We start from the raw sequence: 25,370 nt of genomic DNA, 5'->3' as shown, positions 1-25,370 counted from the left end.
TGCATAAAAAGGAAGGAGACGTTGCATCTTTACCTTGGCAATGAGATCCTCTCCCTCTTAGGTGTTGAACTGCCACTTCTCAGGGTCTTTCACCTTTTCAACACACCCGATTTCCAGCTACTCCAGAAAAAGGGAAGAGATCAACTGTTTCTTTCCTGCTTCCTTTCAAGGCAATTAGTGCAGCACTTACTATGATTTGCTGATTGTTTTAAAAAATGCAGAACTGCATGCAAATCTAGTGGTTGGGAAGTAAATGGAGGTGAAATTTGCATACCTGCAATAATGGCTCCATCTACTTCCCAGCCATTAGATCTGCATATATTTCTGTGTGTTTGTAGAACGCAGGGGACCACCACAAGCATAGCAGTAAGCACTTCAAAAAGAAGCCACAAAGAGAGTGAGAGTTAATATCTCTACTTTCTGCACCAGCTGGAAATGTTAGAGGACAGTGGGAACTGCCAGTTGAACTTTTAAAAGTCAGAGGCTTTCCTTGCTAAGGGGGAGAGATTGTTCTTCCACCCTTTTAGTGCATCTCCTTTTGCTGCTTTTCACTCCCATGCTGAGTTGCCAGAGATTGAACTTGAGACCTTCCAAATTCCAAAGCCCTAGAGACTTCTTGGTTCATGGCACACACTCATGGAGCAAAATACTAAGCACAGTTACTCAAAAGTATGGCCTGGAGCCTAAAGCATGAAGGCAAGTTTAGGGTTGCCGCCTTAGCCACCTTTCTGCACCAGCTCTTGCAGCAACTACATATAGTAGGTTGCTATGTGAACACAGTTCAAGCATCTGGATTTTAACCACCCTAGCTAGAGATCTGAAGGTCTGCTTTAGGTATATGTGCATATACACATGTTTTAGTACACATTATCATTCCAAGTCTCCAAGCACAAATGCTACAGGGTGCTGATACTACTCTGATCTCCTTCCTGGAACAGAAAAACAGAAAGATGCCTTATACCTGGTAAGACCTTTGGTTCATCTAGCACAGCATGGTCTATTCCAACTGGAAACAGCTTTCAGGCACCTCAGGCAGATGCTTTTAACTAGAGGTTAAAGTGCTATCTACCAGGTTATGGTAGACAACCTGATGCTGTCCAGACGGTTTTGACAACAATTTCCATAATTGCCAACTATTGGCCATGCAGGATGGAGCTTAAAGGACTTGTAATCCAAAAAACATCTGGAGGAGATCAGATTGTGTACCCCTGTACTGGGGATCGACTGTTCCCACAATTATGCTTGTTTGTTTGTTCATTCATTAATTCTTTCATTTATTTGAGTCATACACTGCCTTTCTACCAAGGAAATCACACCCAAGGCAACTTCATGTACCGTACAAAGACATCAATCTGAATCCCCATTAAAGAAAGGATTGAGAGTACTTTATGTAACAGAGACTCTTCCTAAGATCTTAGACCAGACAAGAAATTGCCTTGATTAGAATGACCAAACTTCAACAGGTAAAGGACACATAATGCTATGCATTCCTGAAAGCCCTGAATTCTGTCCTTGGTATCTTCTGTTAATGAATCCCAAGTAATATCACTAGAAAGATATCTACCTGAAAACCACTCCAGCCACACGGGCCAATGGTCTGACAATATACGGCAACTTCACATGTATGAGGATTGTCTAATCCCATCCTCAGCCTATCAACACTGCCAGCCAGGATTGAAAAACTGGGCCGATTAAGCACATCCTCCCTCCCTTCTATTAGTGAGCAAAGCTCCATCTTTGCTCACTAATAAGATACGAAGCTCTTCTCAAAGAGCAGATGCCCTAAAAAACACAAGTTATTCCACTGAACAGGTATTCCCAACGTTATTTTGACCATCTCTGTCTGGCCCCCTGGCTCCTTCTGTAGTCTTCTGCAAACTTCTGTTTCTTTCTGCAGCACAGGAGATACAAGAAACCTAAGACAGAGCCCTAACCCACCTTGCAATAGGTCAGGCTGCCAGATAGCTTGTAGATCCTTAATGTGACAGAGGTGTGTGGGAACTTCCATCCATGGCATCCCAAAGGCTAGTTCAGTCAGCACCTATTTCTCTATCGTCAGAATCCCAGTGATGTACCAAAAGCTCCTGATCAGCCTCTTGCCTTGACATCTGGCCATCAGCTGGTAAGGAAAGGGGAGTAATTAGAAGGGCTCCACATTTCCTGGAGGAAATGCCCTAGGGCTTTTTTCCTCCCACTTTGGTCCTGCTATTTCCTGTATCTGTACTCCAAAGAGTTTGCAGTTATTTTAATTCAATGGCAGGCAAAACACAGAGCAGGTGAAGGAGAGAGGGGAGAAATAAGTTGTCAAGTTTAAACCATCTCCTTTACAGCAGTTTCCCCCAAACAGCTGATTTCTGCATGTGTCAAACCAAAACTCCCACCATCCCAGCACACTAGCTGGGAATAATAAGGCTTGCAATCCCACTGGTTTGGAAGGCAGCAAGCCTCAGACGGATGACTACTTGATTTGCATATGATGCAAATAAAGGTCCTGCCCAGAGGCCCTTTGGGTTGGGTAAAGGTAAAAGTTCCAAGAGTCCGATGTCAATAGCATTAATGAGGGCTGTGCTCAGTTCTAGGCATGTGCATGTTCAAAAAGGCCACATTACAAATTTGAAAGCAACTGGGAGAAAGCCAAAATGCTGATATACAGCCCATTAGCAAAGATCCATTAGCAAGAAAGACTAAAAGTCATACACATTTAGTTAAATAAAGGATGCATGACTTTTTCCAGTATGTTAAGGGAGGACCAAGTAAATAAAGAAAAAACTTCATGCTACACACACAGTATCATAAAAAGAGCAATGGAGTTTCAGTAAGGTTTCAGTTAAACTGGAACTAATTTCCAAAACAGAATAGAAGGCAGCCTAGAGAAGTCATTAGAGGCTTCTGTGAGGTATCTTAATCAAAATCTGGGTTCCTGTTGTGTCACATCAGCTGGATGTATAAAAAGGCACATGAGGAAAACCAGAAAAGCTGTTAGTCATCCAAACTGCACTGGAAAAAGGCAAGCTTCAGTTCATGCAGAATCAATACACTGTTTATATACACTTATGGGCCAATATGCCTTTTTCTTCTCTCACCTGACTACCCTTGCTCAACCAAAAGCCTCTTGCCTTTTAATATGGTCCTCTCTTGTTGCCCATTATCCCCTGAAATTTTCAGCACAGAGGGCCACCTTCCTTCAAAACCCTCCTTAAAACCTGTACCTTCCACATTGCTTTTAGCTTAAGCCCTTTCCACAGACACCATTCTCGAGAGTGCCTAACTATATTTGTTCATGTTCATTCCTCCCTACACCTTACCTTTCCTCCCATCTGCATCAGTCTTCCTCATCATTTTAAGGCAGTAAGTTTCCTTGAGCCAACAACCAGAATCCTCAAATTCAAATAGGAGACATACTCATTATGAAAGTCAATGTGTATGTTACCCTAGCAAGCTTTCTCCAACCTGGTTTCCACCTGACATGTTGGGTTGCTACTTCCATAGCCACTGTCTGGAATGTGAACTACAGCTCAACGCATCTCATATTGAAAACATATCCAAAACGTTGTCTTTGTCTTCCAACCAGGTTGGCTGTTGGCTTCAGCCAGCAGCCTCCCCACAGCAAGGGTTCCATGCCACAGCTGCAGTATCTTGGGAGACTGCCCAAATGGGCCACCTCGAACATTAAGAACACTCTCCACACATTGACCCAAGCTGCCATGCCCAGGTGCAGCATGGAGCAAGAACAAATCCACGGGCTATTTCAGGCTTATGTGAAGTTTGTTTATCCCTCACATACACAACCCTCACAGGGTTTGCATGATATGATAAGTCACAGCAACCGTCCACCATAGTTAAAATATTTGAAAGGGCGGCCAGCACACCTTGCAATCCGCCATGGCTTAAGCCACAGTGAGCTGGAGCAATTATGCAAATCTCATCTGTGTATCAAACCTAAGTCAAGTCAAGTCAAGTCAAGTCTAGGCACAGAGTTGCTCCTCACCTAATGCTAAAGGCAAGCTCAAGGCTGGGCAGAAGTGAAATTCTGGGTGAGCCTAGGCTACCTAGTAATATGAAAGAGGAGGCACCCACTTCATTATCAACACACCTTGGGGTCTCTGTACTTAACCTTTTATTTTTCCACACACATACTTCAGACGTTTTGTCAGATGTTTGTTTGGCTTACCTCTTGACCTTAATGCTGAATGACAGCCAGAGAGGGGACACAATTTGTTGTAATGCATTGGATTAAATTTCTCAATTGGTGGTCCATTCACTTTGATGCAAACTAGGCAAGCAAACCCTTTAATGGAGAGAGAAAAACATAAGAACAGCTGCCCTGGACCAAACTAGAGGCCTATTAAGTCCAGCTTTGGGTTCCCATACTGGCCAACCAGATACCCATGGGAAGCCCACAAGCAGGGCATGAGTGCAACAGTGCCCTTCCAGTCATCTTCACAAGTTACCCATATTCAGAGCCATATCACCCCTTATCCTGGGGACAATATATAGCCATCCTAACAAGTGGCCATCAACAGTCTTATCATACATGCGCCACCCAGAGGTGTTGTGCCACAATTGGGCAGCATACCAAGTTTAAATAAATAAATAAAACACAAATTTGTCTATCCCCTTTTAAAGGCATCCAAGTGGGTGGCCATCACTACCGCTTGCCGCGGTGAATGCTAACATTTTACAATGCACTGTGTGATGAAGGGCTTTCCTTCCACCTATCCTCAGCCTTCCACCATTCTGCTTCAGGTTACAACCCTGGGTTCTGGTATCATGAAAGAGGAAGAGACAAGTCTCCCTGCCCACCTTCTCAATACCATGAATACTGTTACACATCTCTGTCATGTCGCCCACCAACTTACTCATTTTTTCTTAGAACCTCAGAGTTGAAACCAGTGACGTAATGGTACATTTTGAAGTGTAGCCATTCAACATGTAGTGTTCATAGCCACAGCCCCAGGGAAAACCCAAAGTTACCGCAGTTGTGTTGCAAGGAATTGCAAACCAATTCCAACCCTTTCCCGTTCCACCAAGAGGGGCTCCTCTGCAAACCCAATGTGACTCAATCATCCATTCTAGACCAAGCAACCTTAAAATGCTTGAAATTGCCAAAAAGAACAATATATTGTTGCAAGGAAAATGCATTTCCATTCAACCCCCCCAAATACTGTGAGCACCGCAGTTAAACTCAAGTGAGAACAGAGAAGTTTGAGAGGAGTGACAGATAATGCCTGGGTCCCTGCTAATAAGAGTGCAAGCGGTCTGATCCTGCAATCACTGTCTTTGCTAACACCACAACCTTTAACTTTTCATCATGGGACAGTTGCTCTTTTCTGTGCATTTACGATATTCTTCTGGAGCAAGAGCACTTATATTTTAAACAATAATCTAAATCTGGTCAGAAGGGAACCCAGCATCTTGAGTCAGAATTCTTCCCCTAAGGGCAGAATTGCTCTCCTGCTGACAATACCCAGTTTTGAAGGGGGCTCCTGTGCTTTTTGAGATATTCAACAGACATCACGTGTCCCAGCCAAACCTCTTGCTGCTGTTAGCAATGAGTAAGAGCCAGATGTTGGCAACCCTACTAAGCAGAGATGTATGTAAGTTCTGTGAGGGAACACAGAAACAGAGCGAGTCAGAAGGGGCCTCCAGGGCCATCTAGTCTGATCTCCAGCTCCAGCCGGCTCCGCTCACGACATGCCCACCATGTGGACGTCCAGCCTATCCTTGAACATCCGCACCGATGGAGCCTCCACAACCTCTCGTGGAACCCCATTCCACACCCTGGGGGTCCTAACTGTCAGGAGGTGCTTCCTGGCATCTAAGTGGAACGTGGGTTCCCTGAGCTTTGCTCCATTGGAATGAGGAGAAGGAGCCAAAATGGCAGCACTCCCTGAGTTTTAGCAGCACTCATATGCCCTGAAATACTGGCACCCAACTGGGTATATCCATCAAGGGATCCTCTATCAATTCAGGGTGCGTAACAGAAAGATTGCTGTGTAAACATGGATTAAGTGTCCCACCCCATTACAAAAGTCCATGGAAGTAAATCACCAGCACTAATGAGCTGTACATTCTTTTCTGTCATCCAAAGCCCCAAACAAAAGGCTCTGGATTTTGCACAGCTAAAAAGGCAGCTGTGGAGAAACCTGACAGGCCTCCCACAGGAGGCAAGAAACCAGGTCTTGGAGGGCATGCTGAAATTTCTGCATTACAATGCTGGGGAATTTTGCATCAAGAAATATGCCACTTTGCAAATATATGGTGGGGAAACTGGAGAGGAAAATGGCAGGAAGGGGAGCTGTACCTTTTGTCCCTTTTAATCAAGGATCAAAGTCCATGGACAGCTTGAGTGTGAGGGCCCTACTTTGGAAAGAAACTCAAGCAACTGAGCATTCCTCCTCAGACCAAGTCAGGATTGCTGTCTACTTTGTCAGTGGTTCTCCAGACATCAGAGATCTTCCTTCATCATCCGCTGCGTGATCCTTTCAGCAGGAGATGCAAAAACTGGACCTATGACCTTTTCTCCATGGAACAAGGCACCTTCCCAGAAATTAACAGGTCACAAAACACTTCTGAAAACTTTTGTTTGTTTGTAATGCTGTAACATGGTAGATAACACCACCAGAATGATTTGGGCAGCCCTGAAATGGTGAAATGATTTTTTATTAGTGCATCGATAAATAGCTTTCCGGATAAAATAAATTATTGGCATATGTGCTGTCAGAATATAAAAGACTTACAATTCCATATGGAAGAAAATGTGGTAACTTATAGAACAAAGGGAATGTTAGGATGTTATCTTGTTGTTGTTGTTGTTAGTCGAGAAGTCGTGTCCGACCCATCGCGACTATTATGTCTTTTAATATGGGTTCTATCTGCTGGATTAGAAAATGTATATATTAGCATTTCTGTGCCAATGTGAAGGTTGGGTAGAAGTCTTTTTAAGGTTTGCTTTCTTTTAATTCCAGTACATAAATCAAAATACAAGGGGGAATGCTGTGAAATGGCAAAAGGTGATGCCTGCTGGAGGGGCTAAAAGAATATATATGCCATTAATACTGCTTCATCACTTATTTTTAACAAAAAACCAACTTGCATGTTAATGAATTCCAGCCATTAGATCTCTCTGTGCTGGGATCCGCCAGAAAACCATGTACATAAAATTAAACAGCATTGCTTTGCCGAGTTGTAGTACTGTTGAAATAGAGCACATTAGCTGATGCTAATTTCAAGCAAGAAAACATGCTGTTTAATGTAGCCTAAAGATTTAAATCTGGCTCTCCGTTCATTTGACACTGCACAGTGCTAAACAATTTAATTCACAGGTTCTGCACTCTGCAAACTGCATTTCATGGAAACCAGTAGGATTTGCTTACTATAGATTTTTTAAAGGATACAATGCTTGTGAAAAGCACACACTGCATTCAGTGCACCACAGATCAGAGCAGAAACAAGTCTTCAACCATCTTCCTAGGAGAGCAGCTGGACTGCATTGTTCCCTGGGCAGCACTGCAATTTCCTTTACTGTGGGTCTTTGCACTTCCCTTGCACTCCTGCAGCTGCTGTGAGGCTTCTACAAGCAAGATCAGCTGCAAAGACATCACAGCGGCTGCAAATGACACGCAAACTTCCTCCTTAACCCTGCATCTCCCTCCCACACCATAGCTGATGACACCCAGTCAAACAAAGGACACACTTGCCATGCTCAGAGGTGCACTCAGCTGTTACAAAGGAAAAGGAACAAACGGCAAATGCGTACTCATGGTTTAAGCCTTCTTAAAGGCCACTCACTGTTCCTTGGAGGAGTTGCTGCCAAAGGATTGTGGATATTTGGGGATGAGCAGCATCAGGGCAGGGGCTAAGCAGCAATTTAGCTTTGATCAGTCATGAAGGAACAAATCCCAATCAACAGCTCCAGAGCCAAGTGAAACATTTATTTTAATACTTTTCAGAGGGTGGCCATGTGAATCTCTTGCAGCAAAAAACAATCAAGAGTCTGGTGGCTCCTTAAAGATGAACACATTTATTCTTGAACAAACTTTTGTGAATTTTAGTTCATTTTGTCCAATGCAGGAGGATTACAGAGAGTTTTGGGATTATAGATCGTATATATGGAGGGTGGGCAGCACATGCTATATAGAGAATTGTATACAGTAATGTCAGATGATAAATTCAGACATACTGACAATGAACACTGATAGATATTTATCTTGACTGAAAGATAATTATCTATTTTCCTCCCACCCTGTGGTTCTACAGAGCCCTCCAGGTACCATACAACAAATCCAATATAAAACAAAAACACATTCCTTATAAAATCATAGACAAACACAGAATTAATTAGTATGTTGCTGGGCAGGAGGGTGTCACTTGAATGTCAGCCCCAGGCACCAAAATGTCTTGGATGAGCTCTACTGTAAATTTTCACCACATGGTGCCTTGCTGAAAAACACAAAAGGAATACACCGACACATTACCCAACATTCCTCATTCAATGAGGGTGGAATGAGGGGTGCCAAAGAGGCCTCCTGAAGCCGGAGCCAGATATCAGCTCCGGGCAGGCTACCATAAAACCATAGGACACATCACAGAGCAATGCTGATCGTTATCTCTCCTCTTTTGCTTTTTATGACTACTGTGACCAGGTGATTACAGAAGACTTTATTAGAAAGCCATAATTACTCTGCTCCCCTTTAATCTGAGAAACCTGCAGCACTTTTACAAATCTTAATTAACAAAAGCCCATAACACCGCATGAGGCAGAGATGGTTATCCACACCATTTGGCAGATGAGGAGGGGAAATTCAGCCCAGGCACTTCAGAGCAGAGCCAAGAACAAGACCCAGGAGTCTGATATGGCATGCTACCGAAAGCACTCCACTGCCTGCCAGCCAATATGGGATCAAAACCCAGAACTGTGATCATGATGAAGACCTTATCAATCCAAAAGTACAAAGCCTGGGAAGCTCCACCAGGCTTGGGAAGCTCGGAGCCATTAATAGCAACACAGATGACTCCCATACAAAGCCAAAGGAAACCCCTCTGTTCAGAACCACAAAGGACAAATTCTCTAATAAAGAGCATCTGCAAGCATAAAAGACAAGAAAAAATCAAGCGTAACCATGGCCAGTCCAGGAACTAGAGGTTTTCTGTAGCTTGCAGGCATTCAAACTCTAGCATTAAACAAGGCAAAGAAAAGTACACACAATGGCTTGTCCTGTATTTGGCTTCCTCTTTCACTTTGTTCCCCTGCCCCACCCTAGTGACTTTTCTGTAATGCAGTACCAGTGCTAAGGGAATGATTCCACATTTAGGTTAGGATACAATTTAGCTATAGATTCAGGTGCAGTATTTGAAGACCAGAGGTGCAAACCAGGCTTCTATTGGGTATTGCCAGATTCACTGTACAACATCCATCATCACACGTCAATACGGCAAGCACAGGAGTTGTCTAACACACCTGGAAGGTGCTAGTTGAGGAAGGTGCCCTACACCACTCAAGACACAATCCCAAAGAAAAGACTCCTGCAACTCCAAGTCATGCTGGCCGCGTAATGCGAACAGTTGTAGGACTTTGTTCTATCTAAACATTCACACAGTTGCCCCCTGAACAGATCGAGCTTTGTGAAGAATGTTGACTGCTATGGAGAACCAAGATGGTTTGACAGATGGACCTGGGATTTGTTCCAGTGTTTAAAAACTGTATTCTGCCTTGGCAGAAAGGTGGCACAGAGAAGTATTAAACAAACAAAGCATTCTGAGCACCACTTTGCCAGGCAAGGCACAGTTCTCAGTTCCCATGCCCCCAATGTACCATCATTCTGGGTCATTTTGGGAAATTAAAATAGTGCGCACTTTTGAGCTCCCAAAGAGTGAAGTGCCAGTGCGACCAAGTAAACCTGCTGGAGGAAAGGGAGACCTTTTTCCTCCTCTCCAATAAGGCTTGAACCCAGGGTCATCTCATGAAGTTGAGTGGTGGGAAGTTCAAGACAGATAAAAGAAACTACTTCTTCACATGCATATAGTTAAACGATGAAATTTGCACCCATGGGAAGTAGTGATGGCCACTAATTTGGATGGCTTTAAAAGGAGATTGAACAGGAAGGCTATGTGCTAACTCCTTCGCCAGAGGCAGGGTGCCTGCATGCACCAGTTCCTGAGGAGCTTGGGCAGGAGGTCTTGCACCCACTGCTTGAGCAATCATAGGAGAAGCTAGTTTGCCACCATGCATATGGACTGCTGGCCTAGATGGACAGTTGGTCTGAGCCAGCATGGTTCTTAGAACTTGGCCTTCTCAAATATCAGAGAGCTCAATGAAGCAATGTTTGCGACAGATTCCAAAGGATAGCCATATCACAACACAACACAGAGACACACACAAAAAGAATCCTAGGGCAATCTTCCTGAACTTAGCACCCTACAAACGTGCTGGGGCTACAATGCTCTGCTGAGAAAAAAACAGTACCCCAGGGACAAGCAGATTTTAATCCAGCATAGTTCGCATGCGTAGAAAAATAGGTAAGATCCAGAACCATGCATCTAGCTAGGCTTTCTCAGAGATTTCCTCTTCAACAGCTCTGCCTGTTCTACACATTCAACAAAACTGCACTTGAGCACAAGGAATCACCAGAAAAGACACATCTCAGAAATCATTATTGTATGCAAACATCCATTATCTTGTTATCTTGTTTAGTTCATATGGTAGCCTATAGTAAAGCTAAGCCGGAGAAAACAAAAGAGAAAAAAGTGGTCCAAATGAGATTTCTGGTCATGCCATGTGCACCTACTCCCTTTCTCATAATAACAGAACTTGGGAACTACCCATGAAACTGAGTGGAAGGAGATTCAGGCCAGGTAATAGGAAATGCTTCTTTACAGGGGGCATAAACTATGGAATGCACTTCCACAAGCTGTACTGATGGCTACCAACTTGGACACCTATCAGCCCTATAGAAATATACCTATGCACATTGTAGATAGAAGAAAGCACCACTGCACTCACTGGGGCTTGCTGCACAGGATTGTGGCCTTCATACTTCAAAAAACCAATATAAACCAATGGGCACACCTTTCTACAGTTGCAACCATCCCGTGTACAGGACCTGACCTCAGGACTGAGTGAAGAATAACCACCAGGTGTTTGATGGCACATCCCACATGCTCCCAATATAGATTGCTTCTTTTTGCTTCATTTCCTGCATCCAAGTTGTTTCCCAAAAGGCAAATACAAAATTGACACCTACAGTTAAATTGCTTCTTAGGGAAATCCCCTTCCTTTGGCTAAATTCCCTCCCTTTGGTGTGGAATAACACTGTAAGGAGCTATGTCACCCCATGCCTGATTTCAGGGAATGCTGAAAAGGAGGATGTTCTTGAGGAAGGAAGCATTTTGAGCAGAGCAAGCAAGGACCCTCAAAATGAGAAGCACAACCCCAGCTGCCTTTCAAAGAAGCAGACACCTTGTGTGGCCATCGCAGAGCATGCATCCGATCCTCCAGCAACAACAAAAACAGGAAAGCTCATTTAGATCTGCCTTGCTCTTTCTGTCACCACCTCTCTCCCTTCAAAGGCCCCCATGCAGGAAAAGAAACAACTTGTTTTTACACAAACCAGATGGCTCACCTTCCCCAGCAAGCCACTTTATTATTATCAGTGCCTATTGAATCTAAGAAGAGGTGCAAAGCAGGGCAGGACCCAGGAAATCTTAGCCAAGAAGCAACCGCGACAAACATTCCTTTTAACTGCGCTAAGCACCAATCACTGACCCAGGGCAGGCTCCCTGGAAAGCACAGAAGAGCTGCAAAGATCTCGCTCTCGTGACAGACAAAGCACTCGGGCATTGCAGGTACCAAGAAGTTCAGTATTTAGCAAACTTGCAAAGCAAAATATTTTTCAACCAGCAGGATGTGGTACGTTTAATCTGATGGCAGCATACTAACACATTTTCTACAATAGGCAGTGGAAGACCTCTAGATTCCATCACAAAAAGCCATCCCAGGAGAATAATTGCATCAGGAATGTGATGACTACCAAGCCAGTATTCCTTTGGAAGCTAGGCTGAGCATTAACCAAACCAGACTTGAATGAGATAGTCAAGAATGTGTTGAACGGCAGCTTCCAGAACTTTCTTATAGCTCCCCAGTCATAGAATCATGCGGTCCTACAGGTTGGAGAAGGCTGATTCACTGCATATAAAAATATTCAGTGAAGACAATCTGGGAGATGAATTTAAACTAATTTGGGTATTAGTCTGCCTGCCTCAGATCTTTCATTCACAACCATACAGCAAGTGAATCAATTTATAATCACAGATCTTCCTTTCCACTGGAAGGAAAACTTTCTTCCCCTTATTCTTTCCCAGACTGCCTGGTGCAACTTACAGAAGCACGCCAAGTTTCCTCTGGCCATCATTTTGATTTCCCATAATACCTCTGAAGCCTTATGGGGTATTAACATGGGAGATAAACACAGCTGCCTCACACTGGTTTGGAATACCAGACCAGGTTTGTTTCTGCGTGGCGGCCAGCTCCCCGACAGCTGCTGCCACCAGGCCAGTATCCCCCCAAAATCTTCTAAGGAAAATACATCTGAAATCACTGGCATGAATTCAGCAATCCTATGCCAGCAAACGCAGGTTTCACACAGGTACACTTGTAAAGGAGGACTGATTGATTTGTTCCCAGCATCCAGACATTCTATCAAAAATGGCACTCCAGGTAGCTTACAATCACTGATAAAATAATAAACAAATACATTAAAACAATGTAAAAGTACAACCACCACAGAGTTAAAACAGTATCCAATTCAACAAATCCACTTGCACCAGCGCTAGGGTAAAACTTGCAAAGCTGCAGCTGCTAGATTTAACAAAATTTCTGTTTTGTCTGAGAGGTAAGTCCCACTGAATTCAGTGGAACTTACTCCCAATCAAGTGGGCAGAGGGACTACAGATGAATCAACATTGCAAATATCACAGTGAAGTGTAAAACCTATTGCGAGAAATCTTTTGTCTTTTTCAAAAAGAGGGAAAGACAGAGAAGTATTGTCTGAATCATAAATGGACTCTGATGTTTGCTAGGTTTAATGATAAAGGAGAACATCAGCAAATGATTTCAGTGCAATGTTTACTACTCTACATATGACTGAAAATGACCTTATTCCACCAGTAACTTTAAAGATGTACTTCTGACTTGTATTCTATTTTATCTCTTCCTTGTTTTATGCTTTACTCTCTGTATTAGCATCTTGGTTTTTTATTCTTCATCATTATTTCCTTTAAATTTCAAACTGACAATCTGAGAACTGTTGCTGCCTTAAAGGAAATTTTCCAACCACAAATGTCATGTATAGGCCTATATTCGGGATGAATAATAAATGTTCTTCCTACACACATGTTACATATTTTAAAGATAAGGCCTGACTTAGCTCAATTCTTATGAATGGAGTATCTCCTGTTTGCTTCTAAGATGAGACAGACAAAGAGGGAAGCATTTATTCAAAGCAAAAGCTCCTTAGCATAGTTTAGTGATATCAGGAAAAAACAGTCTGTGTTCCTTTGCAAACACATAATTTCAGTAAAATGTCTTAACCTAACATACTATCTATGTACCCTTTATTTGGCTGCCTTCAAGTGCAGCATATGACGAGACCAGCATTCCAAAATCATATGGGTTACAATCCTCATGGGGATTTATTCTGTTTTGAAATAAAATTAAAAATTCAAACAACAAATAATGTATAGCAAGTCAAGGAGGTCAGCAAACCAATACAACAGGAGCTGTGGGAGAATTTGAAGTCAACTTAGCAGCAAATCTTGCCAGTGTAAACCTGGCAGGGCTGGGAGCAATGCTTTTTTCCCCTTACCACTTAAAAAAAAGATGTTTATATTTCCCCTGCCTGTAGAAATAAAGCTGCATCAGCTGCAAGGTTAGCATTCTCCCCCCCCCCAAACATGCTGGGAACTTATTATAGGAACAGAGTTTTTGATCTGATGCACCAAAAGTCACACCTAATATCCCCTTCCCCAAATGCCTCTTTCTGCCATGACCACTGTCACATCAATGTCAGAACACCATCAGTGGCAAAGGTCTTTGTGATCCCAAAGGACAGTCAAGGCAGCACTTCTGAGAGGAGATCCAATATATGCGATGACCCCTAGAATGCCTTTACCGGGCATAAAAATAAGGAAACTTCTTTATTATAACCTTTATCATGGTTACGCTCGTGAGACAACGAGTGCTTTGAAAGCTATATTGTCATAGTATGTTTTTTAAATATTAGGATTACTTGCTTGCTGCTCTTGCTGAAAAAAATTATACAAATCACAGTCTTGCCAAACAACATCAAAATCAACAGACCCTCTTTGGGTGTTTTGGAAAGGATGTGACTGTTGAGCTAGAACCCTGGTGACAGTTATTAGAAAGTACAGTTCATTCAGCACAGGAAGGCTTAAATCAGATGTATAAGAGATATAGATACAGACAGAGATTTATAATCTGAATAGCCACAAAGAACATTGGGCTATTCATTTAATTTCATCAGGCAATTTTGATTAAAATATAAATAAATAACACTCAGTAAAAGGAACACAAAATATAACCTCAGTGAAATCCCCTTCCTGCAACCAGGTACCCTCCAGATGTTTGGGATTACAACTACTATAATCCCTGACCACTGTCTGGGACTGATGGGACTTGCAGTCCAAGAGTCAGAGGCCACCCAGGTTGAAGAAGGTGCCCCCATTTATAACAGTGAATGCCTTCTCTTAGTGTGGGTCCTTATGAAGTGGAAATGGCACCATCCACACACAAGAGTGGGCAGCAGCAGGCACCATCCACACAAGTTTTGCAAAACAGTATTAAAAGCAACCCTTAGGAGAGCATCCCTTAAAAAGGAGAGTAAAAAAAACAACACCAATTAGGGTACAGAAAGCTGAGTGGGATTGTCTGAAAAAAGGAAGGGTAGAGGGGAGGGAAAGGATGGAACGGAGGGGCCCTCCACAATGCAACGCTTTGTTCCATGCTTATAGGGAATAATCTGCATAATTCTCACATGTAAATTCCCCTTTAGACAGACAGGCTAGGAGCCAAAGAGCAAGCAGCAGGACTTCTGCATGCCACAGGGCAACTTGCCTCTCCCATCTACTCCTTCCCACGCAGACGGGCAATGTTCAAGCACTTCTCCTGAGAACTAGGGGACCCACCAAAGAAACCTGGGGGTAATGCAACTGTGGAAGAATCAGCAAAGCCCTTCCCGTGTGCATGCCAAAGCACTCTGTGCTCCTGCATCAAGCCATCTGGATGCCAGCACTGAGTTGTCCAGAGTTCAACCAAAAGCATTAATCAAAACATGTCACGGGTAAAAACAATGATGCAGTCCTTTGAACTTCTGTCTGATTTCATAATCCACAGTAATGCACCACAGGCCTGCCTCCTACCATCATCAACTGCTGATCAATTCAGGAAACACATATTTTAAAAATAATGCCGCAGAAACCTTTCAGAATGTAGAAATCAGACAGTATCTTATTCTCCTGCTCAGGAGAAGGAAGCACACTGCTTTCCTTGGAAGTCAGAAAACAGTGGCTTCCTTGGAACTCAGAAAACATTCTATTCGGTAACTTCTATGCTGCCCTCCCTCCTTCCCTCCCTCTGCACACACACCCGTTGCTCCCCCTTTTGACCCACAGAAGTAAAATAAAAGCCATGGAATCTTTTATACCAAGCAAATAAAAATGGAGTCTCTGTGTACGCAGCAGAGAACCCCCACCTAGCATAGGGGAAAAGGTCTCTTGGCCCACACAAAGGAAAACCTTTCTCCTAACTGCTACATGGCCACATGCTAGTCTTCTAAGAAACCTTTTTTTAAAGGCTCCCAGTAACATGGTCTGATTTATAAGTAAGTCTGCAACATCCAACACAGAAGAGAATTCTTTCACATTACCACAGAAGCCCCTGGAAAGCCGCTGCCTCAGGTTTGGTTGTTTGGTTCTTACAACATTGTTGACGGAGAATATTAAGTGAAGTCTGGGTCTTGAATGGTCAATGTTTAACAAATGCAACACCAATCCAAGCCACAAATCCTCACCATTCCTGGAAAATGCACACTTTATATCGATGGCAAGTTTGCACAAGAGAAGACAAGCTTGCTGGGAGTGTGTTACTCTCTGGATGTGATTTAGAAATGGGTTCTCCAAGACTCCACTGGTTCCCTTTTAAAGTGGCGATAAAGAACAAGCTTGTATATAAGCAGAGAAAGAAGCTATTGTGCATGAAACTTACTTCCCATCCTGAAACTCCAATATTAGGGCAGTTTCCCATTCCCAAATCTTATCAAAAGCAAGCATCATGCAGTGGGGCAAATTTAGCCTCTGGAATTAAATGGCCTAAAAGCCCCCTCCTGCAAAAGTATCCTGTTTTTCTTCATTTTCCTCAAAATGTGGCCAGGTAGCCTTGCCATCTTTAGAGACCTCCTGCTTATTCTGCTGAGTGGAACCCTGAATTTCTACCCCAAACCTAAAGAAAGGTCATAAACCAGGATGGAAAGGAACAGTCTCCCTGGGGTCTGAATCTGGCCTTCTAAGATTCCTTCCCATAACCATACTCCTTTCCTCTACTATTTCACATTTGGTTTCCCACCTGTTGTACAGCTTTTACCCCATCTAAAATGTTAAAGTCTCTCATCCTGGCAGCGACAGCTTTAAACTAAAATATGCTGGCATTTTTAGTGGATTGGGTCCCACCTTTTCTGCCTTTGGGATGCAGCCCCCAATGCATCTCCAAACGTGTTTTCAACCTTTGGGCTGAAAGAGGTCCCTCACCCCAGCCATGGCCCCTCAAAGTGTTCTGATAAATGGAGTGAGGCTACAACAACAGGTCCTCCCATCCTGTACCAGCCTCTTTCACTTCCTCTCTGCGGCAAGAAGAGGCTCCTGTGCCCAGAGGAGAGAGGCTCAGTTCTACAAGGATGCCAAAGAATTCTGAGTGCTTACCAGTTGGCGTACCTTAAGACAACGAACCGCTAAGCCAGTAGCTTCCAAACACTTCATCAGTTCCTAATATTTATTTATTTATTTATTTATTTATTAAAACATTTTTATGCCGCCCCATTCGCCGAAGCCTCGGGGCGGCTTACAACATACAATATATGTGTCAGGTGTTTTAGTTTCAGTCTTCATCGCATCATGTATCTGGCAAGACAATTCTCCAAAGTATTCATGAAAAGTCACAAACTATTTAGCACCATCCCTAATGCTAAAGTAAGACTGTAACTGTATATGCAATTCCTTAGAGGTTAGACCCATTCAGCTCAGTGGGACCAAAAACTGAACGCATTCAGAATGACTCAACACCAGCTCTCACTGAGGCAGTAAGCAGATGTCTGGGCTGTACAACCTCAGACTGTAGGTCATAGAATTGAATGTTTCCCTATATGTCTCCCCCCTCAAAAAAAAAATGTCCACAGAAAACTAAATGTCACAAAGGAGACCTCTAGCCTAAACTTCTGCCTAACAACCCATGGGTAAAAGGTAGTTTTCTGAGAATGTCAATCTACTAGCCCTGCTGAAATCATTTTCACAATCATTTCAGCAAGCTGAAGCAGAGGTGAATGGGAAGTGAACAGAATAATTCCACCAACCCATCTGGAAAATCACTTCCTTTCTTCTCTGTTTTCCCTCCCTATCCCTTTTTTTCTTTTGTTTTCTGCCTTTTTTTAGATTGCAAATCTGTGGGAAGGGAACTATCTTCTTTTTATTGACAGTTTGCAAGCCAACCCCAGAAGCCGCTTTGGCAGAGAAGCTGGAGAGAAAATATGTAAATAAATTAGTCTATAAATCAATAATAGATCAGCAAGGATTTCTCAGTCCTGACTGTTTAACAAAAGCAGCAAGAAAGACTCCCCATGCCCGCCACCATAAATTATACCACTGAAAAGAAACAAATCTAAGGGTACTGAGAAAAGAATTTTTGTGTGGAAGGTTGTGAGCTCCACTCTCTTCTGGTATTCAAAACAATTCCTAGGCTTATAAATGTTTTAATTCTAAAAGCACAATCCCATGCATATTTAGAAAGAAATTGGCTAAATGGACTTCCTTCTTCCTAAACATGCAAAGGACTGTGCCCTAAACAGAAGTCTTTTGCTGCACTAGGTTCCAGTTTTTGTTAATTACAACCAACGAAAAAGTAGATCTACAAAACTGTAAACCACTCTTTGGGGAGTTACGTAGAAAGAATGAATTTACATGATGGAACCTTCAATTACATGCACAGTCCGAAGAGGCATGGACCAGAGACAGGTATACTACCTGACCAAAAACTAGGCTGCAGTCTAGGAATCGCAGAGCTAGAAAGAACAGTAAAGATCATCTTGTTCAACCCCTGATTAATGCAGCATCTACAGTATAACTTACAGCCAATGCAACCCTGACAGAAGGCCAGCCAGCTTCTGCTTCATTACCTCCAGTAAAGGGCAGCTTCTTACATCCTGAAGCATTCTGATCCACTGTTGAACAGCTCTTATCATTACAAAGGTTTGCGTAATGTTAAATGAAAACTGGTCCTTGCCATTTTCAGCCAAGGGTTCTAATCCTAGCCCTGAAGCAACAGAATACAAGTCTATTAAGTCTTCTGTAACTCTTTTAACTTTCATCCCCTCAAGGCCAAATTGCCCAGACCAAAATTGATGAATCCTACTAACAGCTTCTAGACCTGACGCAAGGAAATAGTCAACTAAGGGCACAATCTAATACCCTCCACTGCAAATGCATGTAAGCCTCTGAATTCCATGAGCATGAATTATCCTCAGCCCACATGGGCACAGTTTAGGTCACATGGAAAACTTAAACTCCTCTTTGTCCCAAGTCAGAGGGAACACAGAAACTGATCCATGAAGTAAACCAGAGGCTAACCAACACACAAAACTAATTCTTTAAAAACTCCAAAGAAAAGACATGAATCCAAAATATGACTGTGCTAAATCTACGGGGTGAGGATCCAAAGATAAGCATCCCCAAAGCATTCTTCACACTCCCTGTGGGCTGGAGCTTGCTCTTCCCACGTGGCCACGTGTATCTACAGGCACACTCCTTGTGCTGTGTGTACGGAATATGCCTCAAATTTGTACAATAACAGTCTTTGTGTTTTTGACCTATGAAGCTGGTGATCGTATTCCAAATTATGGTTTATGCTCAACTGGGGCAAGTGCAGTCAAATGAACTAGGCAAAGGAAACGTCTAGTGAGTCTTCTGTCCAAGTATTACTCTTCCTCTATAACTGAAGGACACAAGCTCATTAAGAAGCTTTTAAACCTACCCCATTCTGTTAGCAAGCTTTGGAAAACTGAAGCTTGTTTCTGACAACTTTCACCTAAACTCCTGCTTAGAATGCATTGAACAGAAAACCGGCCTTAACTGTTATGTGTAAGCCACCCCGAGGCTTCAGCAAATGGGGCGGCATATAAATGTTTTAATAAATAAATAAGTAAAATGTGAATGGAAAACTGTCCAATCGCTCCAGAATCCTCTTCGTAGATCATCTGAAGGGTCAGTACCAAGTAGCATTCCACTGGAGCCTCTCTCCCCCCAAGCACCTAGTCACATGTCAGGCTCACAGGTGGAACTGTGCTGTACACACGTCATTATGCATCATCCACGTGAGCTGCCCGTTCATTTATAGAGATGGAACAGCAGTGGTGCATCTGCCAAGCCTTCAGTTTGTAGTATGCAAATTCTACCTGCAGGCTGGCCACTGTAGTCAGTGCATGTGTATGAGGATGCATCAAATGTTTACCCGAGCAAAAACTTCACTTCTGGACACAAGAAGGTCTGTATCAGCTCTCACCAATTTCACTCCTTGCTCCTTTCAATTCCTGCTTTTCTCCCTGACTCTGCAAACCTTCCACTGCTTGAGATGAAGAGAATTGAGATGAAATGGAAGCTGCAGAGGCAAATCCACATTTATGATGCTCACGGGATAATTTGGTGTCAATCTCTCCCTCCCTTGCTCTCACACCTAGTGCACCTCACAGGATTTTGGGATAAGGCAAAGGTAGGGTTGGAGCCATGTATACTTCCCTGAGCTCCTTGAAAGAACACTGGAATAAAATGGATTAAATAAAATAAAATAATCTCTTTGTACTATTGCTGGACTAGCTCTCTGGAAATGACCTCAACTTGCACCTGTCCAACCTACAACTTACCCCTTGGCCAGACAAACCCAACTGAGAGCACAGGCCTACTGACTGCATCCTCAGTGCTCAGCATCTTCCCCACAGAGGTTGTTACGATCCGTCAGGCTGAAATTGAAGGGACAGGAGAGGTGGTGGAAGCACTCTTTGCCACCCTGTCTTTTGTTTTTGGTGAGTTTTGCTAGACAAACTGAAAGAAGGTGCTTTGGAAGGGGTGGGAAGGAGGCTGGAAGAGACTGAGTGTATCTCATTTCCTGGTTTTTCTGGTCTCCTCCCCAACCCACAGAATGACCCCTTTCTCCTCCTTTGAGGTAGCTTTTCCAACCTCTGTGGGTCAGGGAAATTTGGTTTGTTAAGCCTAGGGTGGGCATGGATTGCAGAGCGACATGTGCTTTTTATAGAAGCACATTCCACTAAAACAGAACATGAAGCCAGCATCCACTATAATTGAGAGGTCTGCAAGATTACATATTCTTTTGCTCAGTCATAGGAAGGAAAAAGCAAGATCTGAGTTGGTGTCTGTCACCTCTTAAAGCAGCCTTCTCCAACTCAGGGCCATCCAGTTCTATAGCCAATCCTTATGAACCCAATCAGCCTCAGCCACAATAGCCATGCTAGCCAGGAACTATGGAAGTTGTAAACCAACACATCTGAAGAGCAACAGGTTGGGGAAGGCTGCCTGAAAACAAATCAATCCTCTTCAATCAACTGTTATGTAAGGATCCAGTGCCACACTGGATCGGAGCAAAGATCCATCCAGTCCAGTCCAGTATTCTGCTCACATGGTGGCCAACCAGCTAGCCACAAGACACTGCCCTACCAGACTCTCGGTACATTGAGCTTGGTGCTGCCAACGGTGACTGACAATGGTTCTTCAGGGTTTCAGGCACAATTTTTCCTGGCTCCGTCTGCAGACTGGTCCTGGAACTTTCTGCGTGCAAAGCAGGCACTGCACTAGGGCCCCTCCCCTGTGCCTGTGGAAAACCCACAAATTGGGCATGAATCCAGGAGCACCAACCTGGTCATATTCCCCAGCAACTACATCGGGATGCTGCTTAATCCTGAAGGTAGCATTCAGGACTTGTAGTCACTGATAGGCATATGCTCCATGAATTTGTCTAATCTTTTAAAGCCATCCAAATTGGTGGCCATCACTGCATCTTGTGATACCAAATTCCACAGCCTAACTGTGTGCTGAGTGAAGAAGGACTTCCATTTATCTGTCCTGAATCTCCTGCCAATCAGTTTCCTGGGATGACCTTCATGGAAATAACCTCACATCAATGAGTTCATTCTGCTAGATTCTGGAAAAGTGAACATAGCCTCAAGAGAAGGGAGGAGAAAATCCTGCTCAGAAACTTTCAATGCACTTGGCCCATTAATCCCCTATTCTACTGACCTTTGAACGCCTGCAAGATTCTGTTCCTTGGACTTTGTTTTCTGTTGGATTGTTTACTTCTGTTTAGACCTTTCCTTTCTTGTGCTCCTGACCCCCTGTTGTGTAGTGACTTCTACATTGAACTGCTCTCTTTCTGGACATATAAAACCGCTTTGACTTTTACCTGTCTACTGACTAGCTAATAGATTTGTCTCTTAGGTAGACCTAGGCTGTGCTTGATCCACCCTTAGCAGAACAGGCAGATAGGTGGCAGGGAATGTCACCCATATTAGCTGGTGTACTGACATTTTAAAGTGTGAAAAACATAACTTTTGAGCAGTGGAAATGAGCATTATCGGATGTACGGGAACAGCCTTAAGTGGTCATTACAGCATTTGAAGTTGTGTACGTAACTTCATTGGTAAAGCACTGAGCATGCGATTTTGCTGTAGAAATATCAGTGAATATCAAAAGTTAATACACTATAGTGAAGTATAGCTTTTGAGAACAGCAGTTTCTATTTTTAAAACCAAGTTTCTAGCCCTCATGATTGCAGTGGGAACTTCAGAGGCACATAAGCAAAAGTTAATGAAAGTTCTAAAAACAGAAGGAAGCTGGTTTCAGATGCTAGATAAAGAACTGAAAAGGGGGGGGGGGTTGCGCTCCATTATGCTGACAGTTTGACCATGTCATCCAGAATATAATACATCTTGAAAATTTTATTTTGAAACTGTAACATTTTAGTTGTTTTAGTTATTTTTTCTACACCACAGCTTACAATAAACACGTTAAAAGCTAAATAACAATGAATATAACATACAATAAAACAAAACCAGATAGACACATATACAAGGAGGCAGGAAAAAATCAATACAAAGCTCAGCAGAATGTATCAATATATATATTAAGTATTCAGGGTTTGCTTAAAGGCTGCAAGGAAGGAGAAAAACCTGAATTCTCTGGGAAGGGAATTCCACAAGTTTGGACTTACAACAGGTTGCTGGAGCCTAGATTAAACTCCATTTTCAGCAAGAAAACAAAGCCTCTGAGCTTGAACTAGGTTCTGAGGAGATTCATTAGGGTGTAAGTGTTCCTCCAGATAACCTGATTCCAAGCCATTCACAGCTTTGGGTTAAAGGTTTGCACCAGTGCTAGACTTAAGCTTGGAAACAAATGCATAACAAATACAGAATTGGTAGCAAAATGGTAAAACTAACTAGCCTCAACAAGGATTCGAAATTTTGCACCACTTTAAGCTTCAAAGTGTAGTATACACTGGAAGTAACCAGTGCATGCATAATAGTAAACACTCCAGTGTATCGATTCTTCAAGGCTGGCCTTACATCCACAGGGTATATGAAGTCGGCACAGAACGGACATGATGTATTTATAGAAGATCTATACCAGTTCAAGCTCACTGTGCTACAAACAAAAAGACCCTAGAAAGCTAACACAATTAGGGATGTTTGTAATGCAGCACTCAAAACTAACTGTTCCTTCTCACGGTTTGGGAACAGTGTGAGGACAGTCAGCCACAAAGGGTTTGTGTGCAAAGGCAGAAATGTTGTGGCATGCTGATGAGTTCTAAGCACCATGACTGCAAATGAAAGGGGAACCATACCGACGGGAAAACAGCTTTCTGTGTGCACATGTGTTCTACTTTTCAGTTTGCACGGGAGTACTAATTATCCCCACATGGACAGAAAGCCACCCACCCAAGCCATAATATCTTCGTTATTATGAAACCAAACTGGTGAAAGGACACAAGCAACAAATTTCCAAACAGACTTAAGAAGTGACAGAAATTAACTTTTTAAATAAAGCAAAATGGTCTGATCCAAGAGTAATTCCTAGAAAAATGACAAAAGGATGCAAAAATTGAACCAAATAAAATATTGTATTCTATATCTTCCAAGTAAACAAGCTAAACACACACAACACAAAACACTTTAAGGCAAACCTTTAAGACACAAAGGCAGGGTTTTTATCACTCCTGTGCTTTAAAAACATTACTTCTAGTACTATATCATGGGTATTTGCAGATACGGACTCAGACACCTGATGAACTAACCCTAGAAACAGTCATCTGTGTAAAGAGCCTGGGATCATGAGCCTGATTTAAAAGCTAGTCCTAGTCTCGGCAGAAAAGCTCCTTTTCCCAGCATGCCCTTACGGCCTACACACTCACACACCAGGAAGTCCTCTTCTAGCAACCCACAGAGTGCCATCCGCATGTCCTGCCAAGAAGGAGCGCGAGGAAACGCACAGGATGTATGTGCTCCCCTTTGTTGATAGTTTGCACACGATCTACCGGGCGGGCTGCTCAGAGCCCTCTGGCTTGCATTTCGCACGCCAGTACCCGCCCTGTTTCCCTGTGCTCGGGCTGCATGAGCCGCAGCACCCAGAGCCCGAGCTCTTCTCTCCAAGACCGAACACACAATACTAAGGCAGGACGCAGGAGCGCAGCACCCTTCTCGCCAAGGCACAGCGCAGCATGCCAATGCGCCCTCACCTGCTCCTGCACAATAGAGAGCCCTCTCTATGACCAGCAAGCTACCCTTCGCCACTCTGAGGCTCTTTCCTACAAGCGATGCCCTTTCTGCAAGAGTGCCAAACCCCCAAATTCCAGCTCCTTCGGCGGCCACAATCTCTGCCCGGGCCACCCAGTGCTACTAAGTTGTACTGCACGCCCGGTAGGAACCTCCAAAACTGCGCCAACTCCATCACCCAGCAGCGGTGCGCCGGCGGCAGCGGCACGTCTTCCTTCCCACGACCTCCTGCGCTAATCCCCCGACCCGGGTCGCGCGTGCCAGCAGCGGGCCGCAGAAGCACGGCTGCCCCTCTCCTCCCCTGCCCCAGACGACACACCGCCACGCAGCCCCCGCCGCTCAGGTGCCCGCACTGCGCTCACCGACTGCAGGAAGCGCAGAGTGCCCACGTAGTCCCGCTCGGTGCCCAGGATCTCGTTGAGGACGCAGAGACGAAGGCGCAGCTGGCGGTCCGTATCCTTGTGGGGTTCCGCGGGGGTCGCTTCGCTGCTGGGGACCGCCGCCGCCGATGCCGCGGCTGCCGATGAAGCGGGCTGCGTTTCCATGGCTGGGGCTGCCGCTCCTCGCTCCCGATCGCTCGCCGTCCGACCCGGCTGTCCCTCCGCACTGCCCTGCTCCTCTGCTCCTCACTCCGCGCCGGCTCAGGCGCCCTCCATCCCCGAGGGGCACGGGAAAGAAGGGCTTCCCCAGCCCGCCTACGGGCTGCCAGCGCCTGCGGCAGCGCCGCTCAGGGACACACTGGAGACGCAAGCTTGGCGCGAGCGGCACTGAATGGGAGCAGAGCGCGAAGGAGGCGAGCCCCAGCGCCGATCGCAGGGGAGGAGGGAGTGGCCAGGGCCGGCGGCCGCGGCGGGGGGGCGCCCGGGTAGGCGACGCCGGCCCCGAGGCGAGGGCGGCGCTGCGAGGCGGGGGGCGGGGCGCGTGTCTTGGCGGGACAAGCCCAAGTGCAAAACCAGAAGCTCGGGAGCGTGTGCTGGCGCTCCGGCCAAAGGCTTCGCTGGGCACAAAGGTTCCCCGAGAGACCGCGGGGAAAAAGACTGGTGGCCCGAGTGCCTTTTCGCATCCGCATTCGCTCGAGCCGTTTCCCAGGAACTAGCCTGCAGTCCGTGGTTGCGGGTATCGTTTTTGCTCGCTGCGGCCTTTGGCTCTTCTTGCAGTATGAAATATAGACAGAATGCAACCTGTTCTGGGCAGATTGCCCTGCACGGAGAGGAGGACGAGGGCTGCGGTTGTGTCCTGCTTGCTGCCTTTGCTTTGCAG

At 44.4% G+C, this 25,370-nt stretch overlaps 1 protein-coding gene across 1 annotated transcript in view; it reads right to left on the bottom strand.

Moving 5' to 3' along the window:
• Positions 1–24,896, bottom strand: part of PREX1 (phosphatidylinositol-3,4,5-trisphosphate dependent Rac exchange factor 1) — a 263,982-nt gene extending 239,086 nt beyond the window's left edge. The window contains exon 1 of the mRNA XM_044440400.1: positions 24,473–24,896. Within this exon, the coding sequence (XP_044296335.1) occupies positions 24,473–24,655 (183 nt within the window). The 5' untranslated portion in view covers positions 24,656–24,896. The remainder of the gene's footprint in view (positions 1–24,472) is intronic.
• Positions 24,897–25,370: the final 474 nt, after the last annotated feature.

This window comes from Varanus komodoensis, unplaced genomic scaffold, assembly GCF_004798865.1.
Source record: "Varanus komodoensis strain SLA01 unplaced genomic scaffold, ASM479886v1 scaffold37, whole genome shotgun sequence".
NCBI lineage: Eukaryota > Metazoa > Chordata > Lepidosauria > Squamata > Varanidae > Varanus > Varanus komodoensis.
The sequence above is the reverse complement of the archived record's forward strand: the minus strand, read 5'-3'. Positions and strand labels throughout refer to the sequence as shown.